The 19,181-nt window shown below is 35.8% G+C and overlaps 1 protein-coding gene across 18 annotated transcripts in view; it reads left to right on the top strand.

The window, feature by feature from the left end:
- The window catches only part of R3HDM1 (R3H domain containing 1), a 162,946-nt gene that overhangs the window by 111,500 nt on the left and 32,265 nt on the right, over positions 1-19,181 (top strand). For 10 of the 18 annotated variants that reach the window (XM_061439167.1, XM_061439174.1, XM_061439196.1 and 7 more), the window contains 3 exons: positions 1,031-1,132; positions 3,289-3,579; positions 7,991-8,114. In XM_061439167.1, coding sequence (XP_061295151.1) covers positions 1,031-1,132; positions 3,289-3,579; positions 7,991-8,114 — 517 coding nt within the window. The remainder of the gene's footprint in view (positions 1-1,030; positions 1,133-3,288; positions 3,580-7,990; positions 8,115-19,181) is intronic. The other 8 variants (XM_061439235.1, XM_061439228.1, XM_061439274.1 and 5 more) reach the window with 2 other exon arrangements.

Here is a 19,181-nt window from a genome sequence, read left to right as displayed (position 1 = left end):
ATTGGGAAACTAATTTGCCTGTCAGTAGCCAGGTGTATTCCCTAAAATTTAAATATGATTGAAACTTCTTTCATTTTTTAATAATACCTGTGAGTACCCTTGGGAAACGTAAAACTTGATTTTTTTTTTCCTGATATGCAGGAGTATTTTGTTAGTAAAATTTCAAAGAACTTCAGTGGATCTTTGTACAAGTTTGAACTGCAAGGATCTGCTTATACACATTTTTTTGTTTTTCCTAGCACGTACATACTACAGTATACATGATCTGTGATTATTTGGATCCGTGGACCGGAATCTGCAGATGTAGGGCCAGCCATGTTATACCCAGATTTTTGACCCTGCAGAGAGTCAGCGTCCCTAAGCCCTGAGTTGTTCAAAGGCCCAGTATAGTTTCTCAACTTCTAATATTCTTTCAATAAAAATTTTTAGTTAGAAGAAAACTGTATGTATCTTCCTTATATAGAAGAGATCTATTTGTGTGTGTGTTTTCTTTAGGCTATTTGTAATGGTACCTACAGTATATTTTCCTTGAAAAATTGCTAAAGTTTAGGCACTTTGGTCCCAAAACAGTAATCATGCCTTGTCAAATAGAATACTCGACATAGATATTATGTTTGTTATACTGTTTGATAATAAGAATAGAAGAAAAATTCTATTGCTTAATGTTTATAGAGCAGCCCCTTCATCAAACCAGGAAGAAAGAATAAAGGGGTTTGCTTTTACTGACCTAACCCAAGGGTCTTGTAGGATAATAACATTTGAAATATCTAAATTACCTGTTGTAGTGAATCAAATATTTTTATGAAAAAATTATTTTCTAATTATGTTTTAAATTTAAATGTATGTTCTCAGAAATTTTCTATGTAGAGTTTCTTCACTTACTATTGTTTTTATTGTTTCCTATATTGTTTTTAAGATGACTTTGTAGTTTTAAGCTATTGCCAAAAAACTGTAACTTTCCATTTTATGTAATTCTTCTCTAACATTTTATTCTGACATTAACATTGTTTGCCAACCTGTTATTCTTTAGCCTATTCGTCCTCTGCAGCCCTCTTCACAGCCTGTTCAGTACTCTACAGCCCCTTACCCATCCCCGCTCCTGCCAGTCTCACCCACTCAGCAATACTCCGTGGTACTATATCTCTATTCACGTCCTGCGTTGTTTCTATGGGTATATGTGTGATAAATCCTTGTGAATGTGATTAATGTGATATGTTCTTTTGTGATTTTCTGAAGTCAGGGATACATATATTTTGAAAAAGCATTTTTTTTAAGCTGTATTAGAAATAATTTATTCTGTTCCATAAAATATTTGTTATATTGGCTTATTTTGGCAATTATGTAAAGCCTAACATTTTCCTTGTTTTTCATACTGAAATAATCTTCAGGTCCTAAGATGTTTTAACTACTCTTCTTATTGAGGCTGGTGTAGATCTGTGTAGTCCTGGGGTGGCAGCTTTCATCTGGGTTTAGACTTTCTTTCCCCACCAGGTCCGAAAAAACTTAGTCATTGGGGTGAATTGGAGCTTCCAGTTTCATAAGACATCAAAATCTCTAGATATTTAATCTATGACTATAAAGTAGTGGTACTTCCTTTAATCCAAAGCATGCCCCAAGTTATACCTTTCAGTAAGAGCTCAGTAATGACCATCTCTAGTTAGTGAACATATGGGACCACAATATAAAGTACCTCCTGCATAGTGCCTAAAATGGAATAGATATTCAGTAAATGTTAATTTCCTTCCATTAAGTTGAATCTACCTAATCACCTGTACTTTTTCCCAGTGATGCTGTTACTTTTCAGACTGTACGGTCATCACATTTTGAAATTGCATCCAAGTTAAATTATAAGACGTCTCTTAAAATCACTCAACACTTTTTTTAAATGTTTTGTTTTGTTGAGGGTGTTTTTGTTTTGAGCTGCAGGGCAACCTTATTTACCAGCCTTGGCTCTGAATGATTTTCAAAAATCACTTTCAGTCTGAGAAAATGAAATTGCCAGCATTGAGAAGGTTGAGAACATTTTAAAAAATAACATAAAAGCCTCAAAAATGTTTTGAAAAATGGCAGATGGTTGGAGTAAGAAAATGACTTTTTCACCAAGATGACTGTAATGATGGGATATATCAATCATTATGGTATTTCTTTTTAAAATATTTGGACATACATTTTCATTACAGCTGGTAAGCATTTTTAGGTATATTTTCCTCTTCTGAAGTTATTCATTGAATTAGGTGAGTAGTGCTGGACTAAATCAGAACAACCATTTGAGAAGGGTTTTCAGTCACTAAGTCAGGTTTCCTTTTTTCCAATCCTTTATCATCTCCATAGCCTTAATTTACTTTGCAAAAACAAGCAGATTATAGAAATTGTAGACATGTCAACTTTGACAACTCAGTTGCCACAATTTTTTAAGTAATTTTCCTTTTTTCAAATTTTTCCTCTCAGCAAAATGTGATGCACCTTATTGCCAATCTGGCTCCTTGACAACAAGGGAATGCTATTTTAACCCCCTTGTAGTCATTTCAGTTGATACTATGTAGACAAGTCAGAATTGGTCCTTACTTTGTTGAGTCAGATAATATAAATTGTAGCCTTTTCTTGACACCACTGCCTGTTCTCCAAGTAGCAAAAGCAATAGGAAACTGTCACCTGGTTTACCTTTGCCTAGCATCTGATTTAAGGAGTAGACCAAAAAACACCAAGGAAAAATAGAATTGATAACCAAATTATTTTTGAGATTAGAGAGAAGATCAGAGAGGGTAGATTTTATATATTTCATTTCTGCTACTGTATTTGATCGATAGGTATGGGAGGAACTACAGAAATGCATAGAACCTGACTCTTCTTACCTTCTGGGAAGAAGGGTATTAAAGAGTAATTAGTACCATGCCTGGCTAGACTCCTGGTCTTTGAAGTCTTTTCAGAAAATGTTAGTTGCCTAATATAAAAGTGTGCCTTTAATCTTCATTTTAAATAAGTGTCTTCATTTTTTTATTGTGAAATGCTGTTATACCCTACTCTTTTCTGCATGCTATACATTTCCATGAGATATATTTTATAAGTAATTTGAGTTGACAGCATTGTAATATTGCTACCTTCCTGCCTCAGAATTACAGTTTTCTTGAAGCTGTTCTTCTATTAAATCATGCTTGTTATAGATATAGAATTTCCATGATATTAATATATACTACTGCAACTCTTCTTAAAATACATGAAGTATTTTTCTTTGATAAGATCGGTCTGTGTATGGAAAGCTTACTGATTTCTGGTCTCTCCCTTTTTTAGCAGGACAACCTTGGGTCTCAGTTTAGCCACATGAGTCTTGCCCGCCAGCCATCAACAGATGGTTCTGACCCTCATGCCACCATGTTCCAGTCCACTGTTGTTCTTCAGTCCCCACAGCAGTCTGGTTATATCATGACAGCAGCCCCTCCACCACCGCCACCGCCACCGCCGCCACCTCCTCCCCTACCGCCTGGGCAGCCAGTCCCTGCTCCGGGCTATTCTGCCTCTGGTCATCCTGTCAGCCAGCCAGTGCTCCAGCAGCAGGGGTATATTCAGCAGCCCTCTCCACAGGTACATTGCTTTTTCATCTTCTAACTTTAGAGAACTTAATTTTGCACGGAGAAACCTTGTGAGAATGTGTGACCAAAACTTGTCAGCCATCTTCCCTTTTGGAGACTCTAGAATGCATTCTAGACAACCACATGACTGATAGATACTTCAGTTGGAGGGTTAAACTATGTAATCTTTGAGTTCCCTTCTGACTCTTAGAGGTTTGTTTTGTTTTAACTAGCTTAAGAGAAACACAGTAAAGTAAATGCACTATGAAAATAAAACGGTACATTTTAAGAAGAAACAGATCAGTTTGGGGAGAACTAGCGTCTTAACACTGTTGAATGGCCTATGCAAAAATATGTTACCTCTCCATTTATTTAGATCTTCCGTAATTTTTTTGTCAATCGTATTTTGTGGTTTTCATTACACAAGTATTACATATAGTTTTTAAAATATATCCTAAATATTGAATGTTTAAAGTGATAATTCTAAAGGATATTATTTTAAAATTTTATTTTTTATTTTTATTATTTATTTTTGTTAACTGCTAATATGTAGAAATAAAATTGTCTTTTGTATATTGATCTTTTTATCCTGTGGACTTTCTAAATTTGATTGTTCTACATACATTATTCTTTCCAATCTCTTTGCCTTTTGTTTCTCTTTTGCGTTATTGCATTAGCTAAGTGTGCCACTGTTGAATATACTCACAGGAGAGGGAAGTAAAATCTCTAGAATCCATGTATTAACTTAAATATGTTTTGAAGTACCTATGCTTACATTGTTCCCAGTGTTAGGGGTAAGCTTTCAGTCTTCCAACATTAACTGTGAAATTATCTGTGGATTTTTTTTGTACGTTTCTCTTATATTCCTAGTTTGTTGAGAGTCTTTACCATGAATGGATATTAACTTATAAAAAAAAATTTTTTTTCTGCCTCTATTGAGGTGATCGATCATGTGGGGTTTTATTCCCCTTTATTAATACAGTGAATTACTCTGACTTTTGAATGTTAAACTACCTTTCATTTCTGGAACATACCTTATGATATATATGTATCATGATATAGTTATCTTTTTTGTATATCACTGGGTTTGATTTGTCAGTATTCTCTTACAGAGTTTTGCATGTATTTTCATGAAGGATACTGACCTGTAGTTACCTTATAAGCCCTTTTTCAGGTTGTAGTGCCCGGGGTGGTACTGATTTCAAAATGAGTTGGATAGAATTCCCTCCTTTATTTCCTAAAGGAGTTTATGGGTTTAGCTCCTATATATAGGTCATTTATTTTGAGTTTGATTTTGTATATGGTATGAGATAAGGTTCTAGCTTCATTCTTTTGCATGTGTATATCTCTTTATCTTCTTATTGAAGATACTATTCTTATTTTTTTTGCACTGGGTCTTTGTTGCTGCGTGCAGGCTTTCTCTAGTTGCAAAGAGTGGAGGGTCCCTCTCTAGTTGCAGTGCACGGGCTTCTTATTGCAGTGGCCTCTCCCGTTGTGGAGCACACGCTGTATGCGCACAGCCTTCAGTAGCTGTGTCACACAGGCTCAGTAGTTGTGGCGCACGCGGTTAGTTGCTCTGGTACGTATGGCATCTTCCCAAACCTGGGATCAAATCTATGTCCCCTGCATTGGCAGGGGGACTCTTACCCACTGTATCTCCAGGGAAGTCCAAAGATATTATTCTTTGCCCACTAAATAATCTTGGTACCCTTGTTGAATATCAGTTGGATCATAAATGTAACAGTTTATTTCTGAACTGTCACTTTTACACTGTTTTATACTATATCTTTATGTCAGTACCACACTGTTTTTGTTACTGTACCTTTCTAGTAAGTTTTGTTTTTTTTTTTTTCTAGTAAGTTTTAAAATCAGGAAGTGTGAGTCCTCCAAGCTTGTTCTTCTTTTTCAAGATTGTTTTGGCTATTTAGCTTACTTGCGGTTCTACATGAACTTGAGGATGGCTTCTCCATTTCTGAAAAAGAGGCCTTGGAATTTTGATAGGGATTGCATTGAATCTGTAAATGGTTCTGTGTTATATTGTCATTTTAACTGTGACATGTTCTGGTCTTAACGAGCATAAAATATCTTTCCATGTCCTTAGGTCATCTTTAATTTCTCTCATATTGTTTTTGCATTTAGTATACGCTCAGTGAAGGCAATGGCAACCCACTCCAGTACTCTTGGCTGGAAAATCCCGTGGACGGAGGAGCCTGGTAGGCTGCAGTCCATGGGGTCGCTAAGAGTTAGGCATGACTGAGCGACTTCACTTTCACTTTTCACTTTCCTGCATTGGAGAAGGAAATGGCAACCCACTCCAGTATTCTTGCCTGGAGAATCCCAGGGGCAGAGGAGCCTAGTGGGCTGCCGTCTATGGGGTTGCACAGAGTCAGACACAACTGAAGTGAGTTAGCAGCAGCAGTATCAACTGAGTATATGTGTTTGATACTTTTGGATCTTCTACATCCTTATTTAATTTTTGTCTAATTCTATCAATAGATGATAGTGGTTTTGTCTGTTTCTAAATTCTATCATATTGTATTATAGTATTTGAATGTATAATCTTCCCAATGTATTGACTCATACTATTATGAAATGTTTTTCTCTGTCTCTAGTACTGTTGCTTGTCTTGAAACATACTGTAATGTGACTTTAATATGGTGAATTAAGCATCCTTTTTAAAAATAAAAACAAAAAACTTTTATATTGGAGTATAGCTGATTAACAGTGGTGTGATAGTTTCAGGTAGAGAGCAAAGGGACTCAGCCATACATATGCATGTATCCATTCTCCCCCAAACTCCCCTCCCATCTGGGCTGCCACATAACACTGAGCAGAATCCTCTGTGCTATAAGGTAGGACCTTGTTGGTTATCCATTTTAAGTATAGCAGTCAATACCAAATTTGATTGTAAAAGTGTTAGTGCATTCTTTTGATTAGCACTTAGATAATAGGTCTTATTCCATTCTCCTATATGCACCATTTATACTTAAAGTGTGTCATTCAAATTCAGTATATAATTGATATTTGCTGATTTATTCAGTCTGATTGGAGTGTTTAGTCCTCTTATCTTTAAATATCAATTGACCTTGTTAGATGCAGATATATCTGTTACTTCCTGATACCTCCAGGAAAAATTAAGGAATCACATGTGTATTATGTCTATAATGTTTTAAAAACAAATATTACAGAAAATTTAGAAGATTCTTGGCTTATAACTGATTCAGGAATTCTGTGCTTGTCTGGTTTCCAGACAAAATGGGCTCTCTGTAAGATCGCCACAGAGCTCTGTTCTTTTAGAAGTAGCCCAATCAGAAGAGCAGAACTTGAGAGCCTATGAACCTAATGAAGTTAACTCTCCACATACTTCCATATCAGTAGATTAATTGTTTATTCTTCACCCCAAACCAGATCAGATTACGTTTAGAGAAATTCACAACTGATACAAATAGCTTTGGGTGGAAAACTAAATCAGGCTAGTCTTCTTGGCATTTTTTCCAGCTTTATTAAAGTATAATTGACAAATAAAATGTGTATTGACATTTTAATTTGCATTAGAAATATGAGAAAAATTAAAGAATGAAATCAGTGCTAATGTGAATGTGTAGGAAAGGATAAACTGACTTACATATGTGGTGATAGCAGCTCAGCAGGTAAATTTGAATGAGCTCCCGATACATGCTTTAACCAAAATGAGTCTCAAAAATAATGTTAATTGCAAAATAAGCTGCATGAAGTTATATGAATGAGTGCATGAAAGTTGCTCAGTCATGTCCGACTCTTTGCGACCCCATAGACTATACAGTTCATGGAATTCTCCAGGCCAGAATACTGCAGTGGATAGCTTTTCCCTTCTCCAGGGAATCTTCCCAACCCAGGGATCTAACCTAGGTGCAGATTCACCAGCTGAGCCACCAGGAAAGCCCATGAAGTTTATGTAGAATAACCATAAATGTGCATTTAAAAAATTCTCAACAAGTCTAGATTACATAGATGATTGATAATATGTTACACACACACAGACTCTAGAAGTTTAAAAACATTTATGGGAATGATATACACCATCTATAAGATAATGATGCTTTTTCTATGGCATGTAGAGCAAAGGAATGTTGGAAGTGAGCCTTTAAGTATTTCAGTAGTATTTGGTTTTGTAACAGAAAAATCTGAAACAAATGTGACCAAAAAAGTTAAATCTACTAAATCTAATTTAGTGGGGAAATTGGTATATATCTTTTGTTATGTATACTACATGTTTGAAATTTTTAAATTTTTTTTCAGGTAAACTTAAAGCAAAGGAAAATCAGTTTTCAGATGATTAGTGATGGGGAGAATTATTACTCATTATACTCTGATATTTCTGACAAGGAAATAAAGATTTCTGCTCCAAATAAAAATAATTATTTTTCCCTCAATCCTTGTTCTAGATGCCAGCCTGTTACTGTGCTCCAGGCCATTACCACTCTAATCAGCCTCAGTATCGTCCAGTCCCTTCGGTCCATTACAATTCACATCTAAACCAACCACTGCCACAGCCTGCACAGCAGACAGGTGAGTAGAATTCATGAGGTTAGGAATTCTTAGCTTTGAGTATTGATGATTTTTTCATCCTGGTTTATTTCCATCTTACTATTAAGGTACTGCCAAGGTACTACTACACTCAGTCAGTCAGGGATTTCAAATAGGTGAATACAGGTGAATATGCAAACCAGTGAGAGGAAAAGAGTAGGCAGATCTTAGATGAAAAGAGCAGGCACCGTCCAGAGAATACCACCCTGTCAGGTTTCCATGCTAAAGACTTGGGAGCCATAATGAGAAGACTGTACCAGGTGAGCAGCTTCGCAGTGCTGACTGCCCCTGTAGCTGCAGCCTTCACTGCATCAAGACCTACAGACAAGGCGAGTTAAGATGTCTGCTGAACAGGTAACCCAAAACAAGGCCCAAAATGACCTAACTTGGGTTGAGAGCTCTAGCCTAGTGAAGCTATTTTGGTGTCTTCGTCTCTGTAGGAATGCCTTGAAAGGAATGATGTCCTTACACAATTTTTTGTGTTTTGTTTTTCAGTTTTCTGGTTGTGTAGTGAAAGGTATATTTAAACTGAATGCAGTCTAAACCTAAACATATCAAATGTATTAAAACTGAAGATTGTTTTTCTTTTGCCCCTTTCAAATTTTCTCTAAGCCTTCCATGAAAACAACTATGATCTCAGTGTAAAAGCTATCTCACTAATTTTGCTGACTTCATTTCTCTCTGTGCTTCCCACCTAGATGTGTACTTCTGCCCCAGATGTTTAATAAGGTATTCTTTTCAGCCTTTTATATAACTCTAGGTATTGAAAGAGAATTTTTATTGGTTTCTTTGAAGCCTTTTTAGCTGCTTGTCACCATTTGAAGGTGCTCAGACTATGTCAGCATGATTGCTGAGGCCACATAACCCTGCATCTGTAGTGGACAGTTTCTTGCTCTTGATAATGTTTGTAGCCTTTGATGGGTTCCACAATTTCAGGAGAAAGACATCTGCCCTGCGTGGTCTGATGAGAGGAGTGTTCTTGCCTCTCCTCACTTGTGCAGTCCTCACTCATCATCAGCTTTACCAGATAAGACTCTTACTTATCACCTCAGCAGGGAAACTTCCAGGGCCTCAATCTGTTGCTCTCAGGAGCTGTCTTGTACTTAATGTGTAGGTTTTTCCTGTTTTTGTGTTGCTGGCCTTGTATTGTATGTGTGACAAACGTTCTTCCAAAGGATGTTGAGTACATACAGTGGTCATTTTGGCCAACTTAGAATTTGTCCTCTGTCTCAAAATTGACTCCCTTTAATTTCAGGGTTTCCTGAGGTTTAGTAATACATTCCACTTCAGCTGGTATATGCTCTAATTTTGAAAGGCATCAGAAGCTCTCCCTTATACCTGGAGACATTGGTCATGACACTGCTCACTAACTAAATACATTGTTGTTTTATTCTAATAGAAATTGTTTCCTAAGTTTCCTGGACCTCCTTGACTGACTTTTCATATCATAATTATAATAGTTTTTTTATTTTTTTATATCTATAATTATAATAGTTTTAAAAAACATTATATTTATAATTTTTATTATTGTTTTTATTATATTTATTATTTATAATACAGATTATATTATTTTATTATTTTTTTAAACATTTATAATTTTTATTGTTTAACTTATTACATTTTAATGTTTAATCATTTTATAAAACAAATTCTAATACATATTACAGCTAATGTTATGATACTAAAAAAAGAAATTGGCCTTTTCTTTCCCCATTCAAATACCTTGCATGTGACTAATTAACTTATTAGTTCATTAGTATACCCAGTTAATGAAGCAAGCAAAGAAACTTTATTTTGTATTTGTGTGAGCTTCCAGTTGTGTTCTTCTTCATGGCTAAATTTTATTCCTCTCCATTGTCAAAGTGCCTGCAAAATTAAAACTTTCACAGTTTGGACCAATGTGTTCATGCAAATGCTTCTCTACCAAAACTATTCCCACTTACTGGAAAACAACTATAAATGCCACACCTCCCAATTCAGGGCCAGAATATCTACATAACAGATGACATGTGTTCATTATCAGTGATATTTTAATTGTTGGATTTTTCTTAATGCTGGTGGTTGTGGTGAAAAGGAAAGAAACAATAAGTCAGATTGCATCTGGACAGTGCAGGCACAGAAAAGTGTATGTGTCTGAATGACTCTGCCATTGTGTTTGACTCTTAAAAGAGTCAGTTATAATATTAATATAACACTTTATAACTAGAGTTGGTTCCTCCAGTTACTTTATGTAATAATATCTTCTCAACTCAAACTTAAGGTTCATGTCATTCAGTTTGAAGAATAGAAGAGAAATAAATCCTCAAAGCACCCTTATCTGAAAGGGAAAAAAATATTGTTATGCTAATAGGTAGGAAAGAAACTTTCCCTTTAAAGGAAATTTCAGTCATGCCAGTGCCACTTACTTTGTTGGTCATTATATTGAACCTTTGTATGGAATTTGTAGGAGTTGGATGATTAATATGTATAATCTAAAGACTTTTGTGATTAGCCAGTGATTATTTTTTATGTCTAAGCTTACAGAAAAAAATGTGCATTTGGGACTTCCCTGGTGGTCCAGTGGTTAAGAATCCGCCTTGCAGTGCATGGAACATGGGTTCAAATCCTTGTTGGGAAGCTAAGATCCCATATGCTGCAGAGCAGCTAAGCCCAAGCACTGCAACTAGAGTCTGTGCACCACAACCAAGAGCCCATGCGCCGCAGCTAAGCCCCAATGTATTCGAGTAAACACATTTAAAAAACAAAAAAATGTGCATTTATGTTTGTATGTCTCCTGACAGAAAAGCAAAATCCACTGGGAAATGGACACAGTAGCTTTTTGGTTCTGATTTTCTTTTTACAGATTTAAAGCAATTTATTTCTCAGTAATTTCCATTTTTGTATGTAAACATTATACTTTCTGGTTTTCTTTTTTTTTTCCTTATATTTTTCTATATTCCACCATCCCCATCTGATTAAAATTAGAAATAATTTGTTATATCCCTTAGATAGACTTGGAACAATTTATTTCCACTGAGGCACAAATAAATAATTTTTAAATGTTTGTAAATGAATCTGAAGAAAATTTTGCTCTAAATTAACAAACCCAGTTGAATCAGATATTCTCAGATCAGTAGGGTATGAGCAATATAAACAGGATATTCTATTATTTTCCCTTTTGAGTGCAGGAAGGAAGTTGGGGAAATATCTCAAGGATTGATCTTTCATCCACATGCCAGAGGACTGCTATAGTTACTGATCTCCTAAACCCATCTATTATGGGAACTGAATTGAAATCAGTACTAACATAACTGCTGGGGAATGAACGTACCAATCTTCCGTTATGAATGTGAAACTACTATGGTCATTAAAACAAGGTTGAAAGGTTGAGTCAACCCCTGTCAACAGAAACAGAAGAAATTCTGTCTACATAAGGCCTTTTGGACAATGTATTGTATAACATAAAAGAAAACAAAATAGGAGTCAAATCCTAACAGCCCTTACTTGTATTTAACTGGTATTAGGTATATTATTTAAAGCCTCTAGGTTTCAGTTTACTCACTTGCAAAGTAAGGGAGTTTTGCTAATATGTCTGTTGAAGCCTCTGTGTACCGTACAATTCCATGATTCTGTGTGTCTGTCTTAGATAAGTCATTTCTAGTTTAGAAGGGCAGAATATTGGAAGATTGGTTTGCAATAGCTTAGTGCCTACTGCCATAACAGGAGCCATACAAGCAAAGATTTTAAAAGATCTGGTTACTTGCCAGCTGCAGTAGTAAGAATTTGTTATCTTAACCCTTTACCATAAAATGTACAGCTTGAATACTATGAAGTATATGATAAAGAAACTTCCTGCAGGTAGTAATTACAGCAAAGATTTTAGGTTTATGAGGCCTGGCTGTTCTTTGTTTAGCTGCTTTCATTCTTAGGACTCTTTTGAAAAGTTCGCAGCTTCACCATATATGTTTAATATTTTGCAATAATTGGCCTTGTTCCTGAGCTGTTGGATTCGGGGCCGTAGCACTGTCTGAGAGGTTTACATTTCTCACAGTGAACCGGTCTCTTTTTCAGCTGCTTCCTGGCTTCTTTTTACTCAGGTTTCCACTGCTTTCTTTTCTTTTTTCCCTTCCTTCTTTTAGTGCTATATTAAAATGTTAACATTTGCTTATATTTTCCATTAATTGTAATGCCTTTTAATCATGCTTCATACTCAGAAATAGGGATTTGAATTTAAATGACAACCTTGGCTTAATATAATTTACCTTTTAAAAATTCATGAAAGCTGTTGCTTTAATTTATTTTCCAAGGAAGAATTGAATGGCAGATTGCTTTTGATTGGAGCTTTTCTTAAAAGTTTAATGTCCTAAGCATGCCAGATTCATTAATGAAAGTCAAATACATCTTTTCCCCTATTACTAAATAGCTTTTTAGGAATATTATTATGCATGCCATTAAATGGACTTAAGACACATAAAAGCATTTGAAGGTATTTGAAGGGATATAATTTAATTTTTTTTCCAAACTGTGATATTGTATGCGTGTGGGAAGCAAAAATGACTCCATAAAGCTAAATATCATTTTAGTTTTGCAACCTCTGGTAAATTCAAAGATTATCAATGCATTATACCTGTAATCTTAGCTTTCCAATCAGCAGACTACAGTAGGGTCCTATTGACCACAACCACAGGAGAAACATTTTGGGTTAAACAGGCTGTAAGATGCCCAAGAATAATGGCAGCTTTGCAGGGCACAAATTTAAAAGTAACCAGGATATGAAAGACAGGCAAGGAAGAAAGGATCCTATTGGATAAGCAGAGGAGGGGTGATACTTATAACAGATAAGTTATGTCAAATAGGGACTCTAGCTACAAAGTCATTTACTGACAACTATTGACTTGAGTTATAGGAATTTTGTATTTATATTACTAGGTGGTAGTCCTGGCTACCCTTGTTTTATCATTGATTCCGTAAGCATTTCTTAGTATTGCGTGACCAGCACAGACTCAAACATTGTATATTACCTACAAATCCACGTATTTCCCTTTTCCCTTCTTCATTAACCTGCCGCCACTGGAGCCAAACGTATCTGGTAAGTACCCATAGATTTCCTTGAGTTGTATACCCTCTTCCATAGGACGGTCATTTAAATAGCTTTGACCTATAACCTGTATGAACCTGTTTTTATTAGATTAATATTTTATGTTTGTAATTTTGTTAATTTAAGGCACAGGAGTAGGAGAGCAGAGGGTGATAGAAGATAAAGAACAGCGACCGTGTACTGGTGTTAGGTGGATGTGTATTCCACATTCACCTAACAGACTTATCCTTAGTTGAATTTTGCCTGCTCACTAAAATAATGCTACAGACATAATACAGATTAGATTACAAACTTGAGATTTTGATGATTTGGAAATGGTTTTCATAAATTATCTTGTAGATACCTGGTTACAGTTAAATTTAGAGTTGGCAAAACGGCTCACCCAAGAAAGAAAAAAATCTACCCTGACAGCAGTGCTTCTGCTGTGCAAATTCAGCCTTGAAAAAATATAATAATACCGTTAAATGAAATAACCTTACATTTATGACTATTCTGACTAAGCACTTCTTCAGTTTCTTTTCTTATCTTTCTGATTATGTCTAATCCGTATTATTAAGATTGCTTTCCTTTAGCACAAATGATAGTTCAGGTCACCTCTATAAAATAAAACTAGCCTGTTAAAGCCTGTGCAATACTTTTCTGCTGAGCACTGTGTTTCCTTCTTGCTCTTTTCCCTGCTGAAGTGAAAGAGAGTTAAAAATAGAATATTCTTTGGAGCCCTCCGGGGAAGAGCCTGAGCCATCAGTTTGTATTGTCCTAGTTCTCTCAGCTTGCAGAATTAATTGTGGTTTCCTCTGAAAGTGCTGGAAGAAATGGGATAATATTGCACAACTGCAATCTTTTAACAAAGGAGAATGTCAGTGTTAAATAACACTTACACTGAAATCTGGGTGTTTATTCTGTTGTTTGATATCACATATAGTGGCATTGCTTGCTTTACAAAATAGATGCTTTCCTACAATCTTCAGAAATTTCTACAAGAGATAGTCTATTTTCCTCATATACCCAGTTTAAATCCAGATTTGTCACAGGAAGGATTTTTTTAAATTAGATGTACTGAAACACTTTATTGACAAAAGAATAATTTAGGTAGTGGCCAAATTGGGGATGTATTGAGCCTCAGAATACTGGAAATACTCTTGTAGTATTTTTAAAACATAGCAATACTTTTCATTCTCGAGAGTCTACTTTACCCTTCCTAATCTTCACCCTTCTCCCTCTTTTCCAGATCGTTGGATTTTTTTTTCTCATATTTGACAGTCTTCAAACTATACTTTTGAACATATCAGAGCTATGTCCCTCCCCTCCTTCGGCCTGAATTAGATAATGAACTTGAACCACAGTGCCACTTCTCTAATAAATGCCACACTGTAACAGTGATGCTGTGAAACCTGAATGTTTAAACACAGGTTTAAAACAACACTTCTTTAAGATGTAAATTTTATTAAGCAGGTGTGAATAAAGTGAGGCATGTCTGTTATTACATGGTTCTTTATGTTACTAACACACTATTGTGGTTTTGTCTTACATAAACAATAGTAAGGTTCTTACCTTTAATAGTAGAATGATGGGTGTTTCTTTTTTTAGTGCTTTCTGACTGAATATTTCTAATTTTACTTGTGATTATAGTAACTTTAACCAACATATATCCCATGGTCTTATGTCATTTGAAAAAGTCCAATAATCTTTTTGCAGCATTTAATATCATGTTCTTTAGGGAGTATACTCTAAAATTATATACTTTTTAACTAGTTACTGGACTGTTTAAGTATTGGAATGAATGGTCAAACACCTTATCCTGACTTCTGGAAAAAGTCGTTCAGGCACCTTACTTAATGTTGTAGAATTTCCTTCCTGGGATACCAGCCATGCAACATACCGAATGTTAAATAAGGCTTTTTTTTCTTCTTCTTCTTTTTAAGCTAGAAAGATTTCTAAGGTCCTGATAGCTTTCTGTTCATTATGGTTCACACCTGGTAGATTTCCCCTCCTCTAATATAAAAGTAATGTAAAACTTATTCAGTATATAGAAAAGAGCCATTCCTTCACAGGAACTTCAAGGCTTCACCCCTGTTACAGGACATGCCCCCTTATATACATGGTGTCCAGGTTAAAGTTGGCATTGCCCCACTGAGTAAAGGCTCACTTCTTGGCTCAGGAACTCAACATTGTGGAGAGGGGAGCCAAATTCATGAAAATTCTGCTAGAGAAATCTGTGTATTCATCTGGAATGTGGCAGTAGAGTATACATCTTGAGCAAAGGCAGCCTTTGAAGCAAAATAGCAAGGCTAAAATCCAGAGGAACATTGGAGATTGACACAAAATACTGAGAGGCACAGACCAGGGGACATAGAAGCTGAAATATGACACCATTTGAGCCTCTTTTTCCCCTTCCCAGTTGCTTTCTGTCCATGTGAAATCATATTATACTGAGGCAAAGAAGTGTAACCTTGCAGTTAGAGGGCACAACCCATACATCTTGGGAGTAGTGGGCAAAACAAGTGAAGGAGAGAGGACATTATGGACTGATTGAATAAACTCTGTGACATTTGATTTGGCCTTGTTTCAGCCGTAAGTTCTTTTACCTACAATCTGGACTAACTGCTTAATAGCCTTTCATCGTGATTTCTGTTTTGGATAACACTTAATACTCACAAATATTGACCATTTACAATAATTCTTTGTTTTCCTGTAATTAAATTGCTGTTGAGACTCAGGTATGTGAAACTGTAGTAAAAATCTTCATTAGCCAAAATGCTCAGACAGTGGAAGGTCAGGCATTTCATGTTCTGCTTACTGGAGCAGTATTACTGTAATACTCTGTCTGTGTCAACATCTGTCCCTGAGAAAAGTAAAGTTTAGCATCAGGCTACTATGTGCAAATCCAGCTACAACACTTAACAGCTGTTAACCTTACGCAAAGTGTGAGCTTCTGTATGCTTTTGTTTTTTCATCTGAAAAATGGGGATAGTAAGATTGAAGGCAAGAAGAGAAGGGGATGACAGAGGATGAGATGGCTGGATGGCATCACCAGTTCTACAGACATGAGTTTGAGTAAGCTCTGGCAGGTGGTGATGGACAAGGAAGCGTGGCATGCTGCAGTCCATGGGGTCACAGAGTCAGACACGACTGAGCAATGAACTGAACTGAAGATTTCATAAGATTGAAGATTGGGAGCATGGAAAAACTTCACACATGAAAGTGCTTAGAGTAGTACCTAGAACCTAATAAATGTCATGTAAATATTAGCTACTAGTAGTACCTTGTGCTATCAAATAAATGATAATTATTTAGTATTCTAAATGAAAACACATGGGGGTTTGGGTTTCGTTTGTGTTTGGGCTGGATTCCACAATGGAAACCAAAAGCTGATTTATTGTTCTGAAATACTTAGTCTTTTTGTCTTGTTCGCTTCTTGACACGTGCCTTCTTCCTAAAAGGCAATGGAAAGTTCAGAGTCTTTTTCTCATCCTTTGATCATTAACTTGAGGTAGGTCTAAATATGTTCTAAGAAAATTTCCTTAAATACTTCCTTCCCATAGCTTTGTAAAATCCCTGTTGTTTAGCTGTGGAAACATTGCTTGGGGAAAGGTTTTGAAACAATGTGTCGTACGGCCCATTTCTATAAATAATGAAAGTGGGAATGTATGTTGCTGTCTGTGTAGAAAATACAAGGCTAGCCATAAATACAACATGTGAATAATATTATCTGCAAGTTATTGTCTTACAAAAATGGTTTTTCCACCCTGGCTTTTTCTCTTTGTTGTATTTTCCAAGTTTTCTTTGATGAAAACCTATTTTTTAGTCAAATAAACCTTTTTCAAGGGTATTTTTAATGTCCCTTCATTCCCCCCAGCATTGTTTAAATTAAACCTTCATTTCAAGCTTTACATATTAGATATGAGCTAAAACAGTTCTGTTTTTCCTTATCAAGTACACACTGAGGTGGCCATGCATTTTTTAAGGGAAGACTTAATGAGTAATTCATGAATTCTGGACTGAGGTTAATTTCTGTTTATGGGATCAAGTTTTATTTTAATGAGAATGCAAATATGTTTAACCTTACTATAGACATGTTACCGTAAAACTTAAGTACGACTTTTGCTGTCAAAAGCCATTCACTAAACGTGAACAGTGAGCCTGTCAGCACATAGGGAGCTCCTGGTTTTTGTATAGAAACATCAGTTCAGTTCAGTCGCTCAATTGTGTCCGACTCTTTGCCACCCCATGGACTGCAGCACACCAGGCCTACCTGTCCATCACCAACTCCCAGAGTTTACTCAAACTCATGTCCATTGAGTTGGTGATGCCATCCAACCATCTCATCCTCTGTCGTCCCCTTCTCCTCCTGCCCTCAGTCTTTCCCAGCATCAGGGTCTTTTCAAATGAGTCAGTTCTTCGCATCAGGTGGCCAAAGTATTGGAATATAGAAACATATATTGATTCTGTTCTGTTAAGAATATATTTTTCCTCACTATTTATTTGGTAAATATAAATGAGTGTCCACTTCCTTGGCTTATTTGCTTAATAGCTGGTATTGATATTTGGGGTTTTTTTTTTTTCCTTTAACAGGGTGGATAACCCTGCCCTTAGAAAGCACACCATTTCAGTTTTGTTGTTTTTAAGGTATATACAAGCCATGAGAAAACAGTTAACAGGAACAATTTTATATTACCTGTTGAGTTTTAAGAAATATGGATTAAGGCAATAAAAATTATGGGAAGATTAATAGAGCTTCTTGGGAAAATATTTTCTTTTAAAGTGTTTGGCATTCTTATTTTTAATAGTTCCACTGTTCCCAGAACATGTTCCCAGTTTATTTTTTCTAGTTTTGAATGAAGTAGTAATATTAGTTATTTTTCTACTTTCACAGTCTTTAAAATCTGGAACTTCTTAATGGTTCTCACTGCTCTACTACTTGTAAAGTCTTTGATTCTCTACCAATATTCTACCTTCATCTTCCACTTTTCACTCCATATGCAATGTTTAAATTAAACCACTCCTTACTAGTCTCTGTTCCTCAAACATGTTACTCACTTTTTTACTTTTTTCAGACCTTTTCTTTAAGTCCGGGCTCAAATGTTAGTACCTCTGTGGATATCAGCCAGGATTAATTTCTCCCTCTTAATTTCATAATACCCTACGTATTCTGCTATTCTGATATGGTGTCAGGGCTAAGAATGCCTGATTTCAAATATAGGGACTGTGTTTTACTTAACTTTTATCACCCTCCAGGCACATCTTGAGCTCACAGAACTTTATACTACCCTGTGTAACAAATGAGGTGCTGGAATCAGATGTTTTGAATTTTATGATGTCACATTTTCAAAATGTGATGTTTGTGTGCAGATAAATATATCCATTAGTAGGCGTGAACATTAGTGGAGATAAGGTTGCATTAAAGAATAAAAATACCACTGGAAATTTATTAGTGCAAATTCCAAGCGGCCCTACATTAGACCACTGTGTCATGGTATCTGGAGCTACTGATTGAAGCTTTCTGTATCAGATTTTTTTTCATAAGAGGGAATTGCAGGCAGGAAGCAAATGGTGAATCTCCAAATACTGATGTATTTAGATAAAGGAAATCAGAACCTCATTTGCACATAAATTGGCTTTTTTTCCCAAAGTTTTCTTTCGAGGCAACCTATAACTCTGAATATATTTTGAATAAAATACAAAAATGTTGTGAAAAACATTTGAGTTTCTTAGGGCACGTGACAATTTAAGTCAAATTATGTTACAGTGAATTCTGCTAGGTGTTCAGATTTTTCTTTTTAATTTAGTGAACTGTGATTCTGACAAGTTCATTGTAAGAAGTTACTTTTCCCGTGTATGAAGAGCTATGCCTAAATTATGACACTGCAGTAGAGGCTGTGTGGGTGTTCAGAGGTGACATTTCCAACACAAGAAGGGGTCTTCACATCCCTTTTCCATTCCTGCCCTTTATTTTCCTAGGAGTGGAAATGTGT

The sequence above is a fragment of the Bos javanicus genome, chromosome 2, assembly GCF_032452875.1.
Source record: "Bos javanicus breed banteng chromosome 2, ARS-OSU_banteng_1.0, whole genome shotgun sequence".
NCBI classification, from domain to species: domain Eukaryota; kingdom Metazoa; phylum Chordata; class Mammalia; order Artiodactyla; family Bovidae; genus Bos; species Bos javanicus.
Note: the sequence above shows the minus strand (reverse complement) of the source record. Positions and strands in the feature narration are given on the sequence as shown.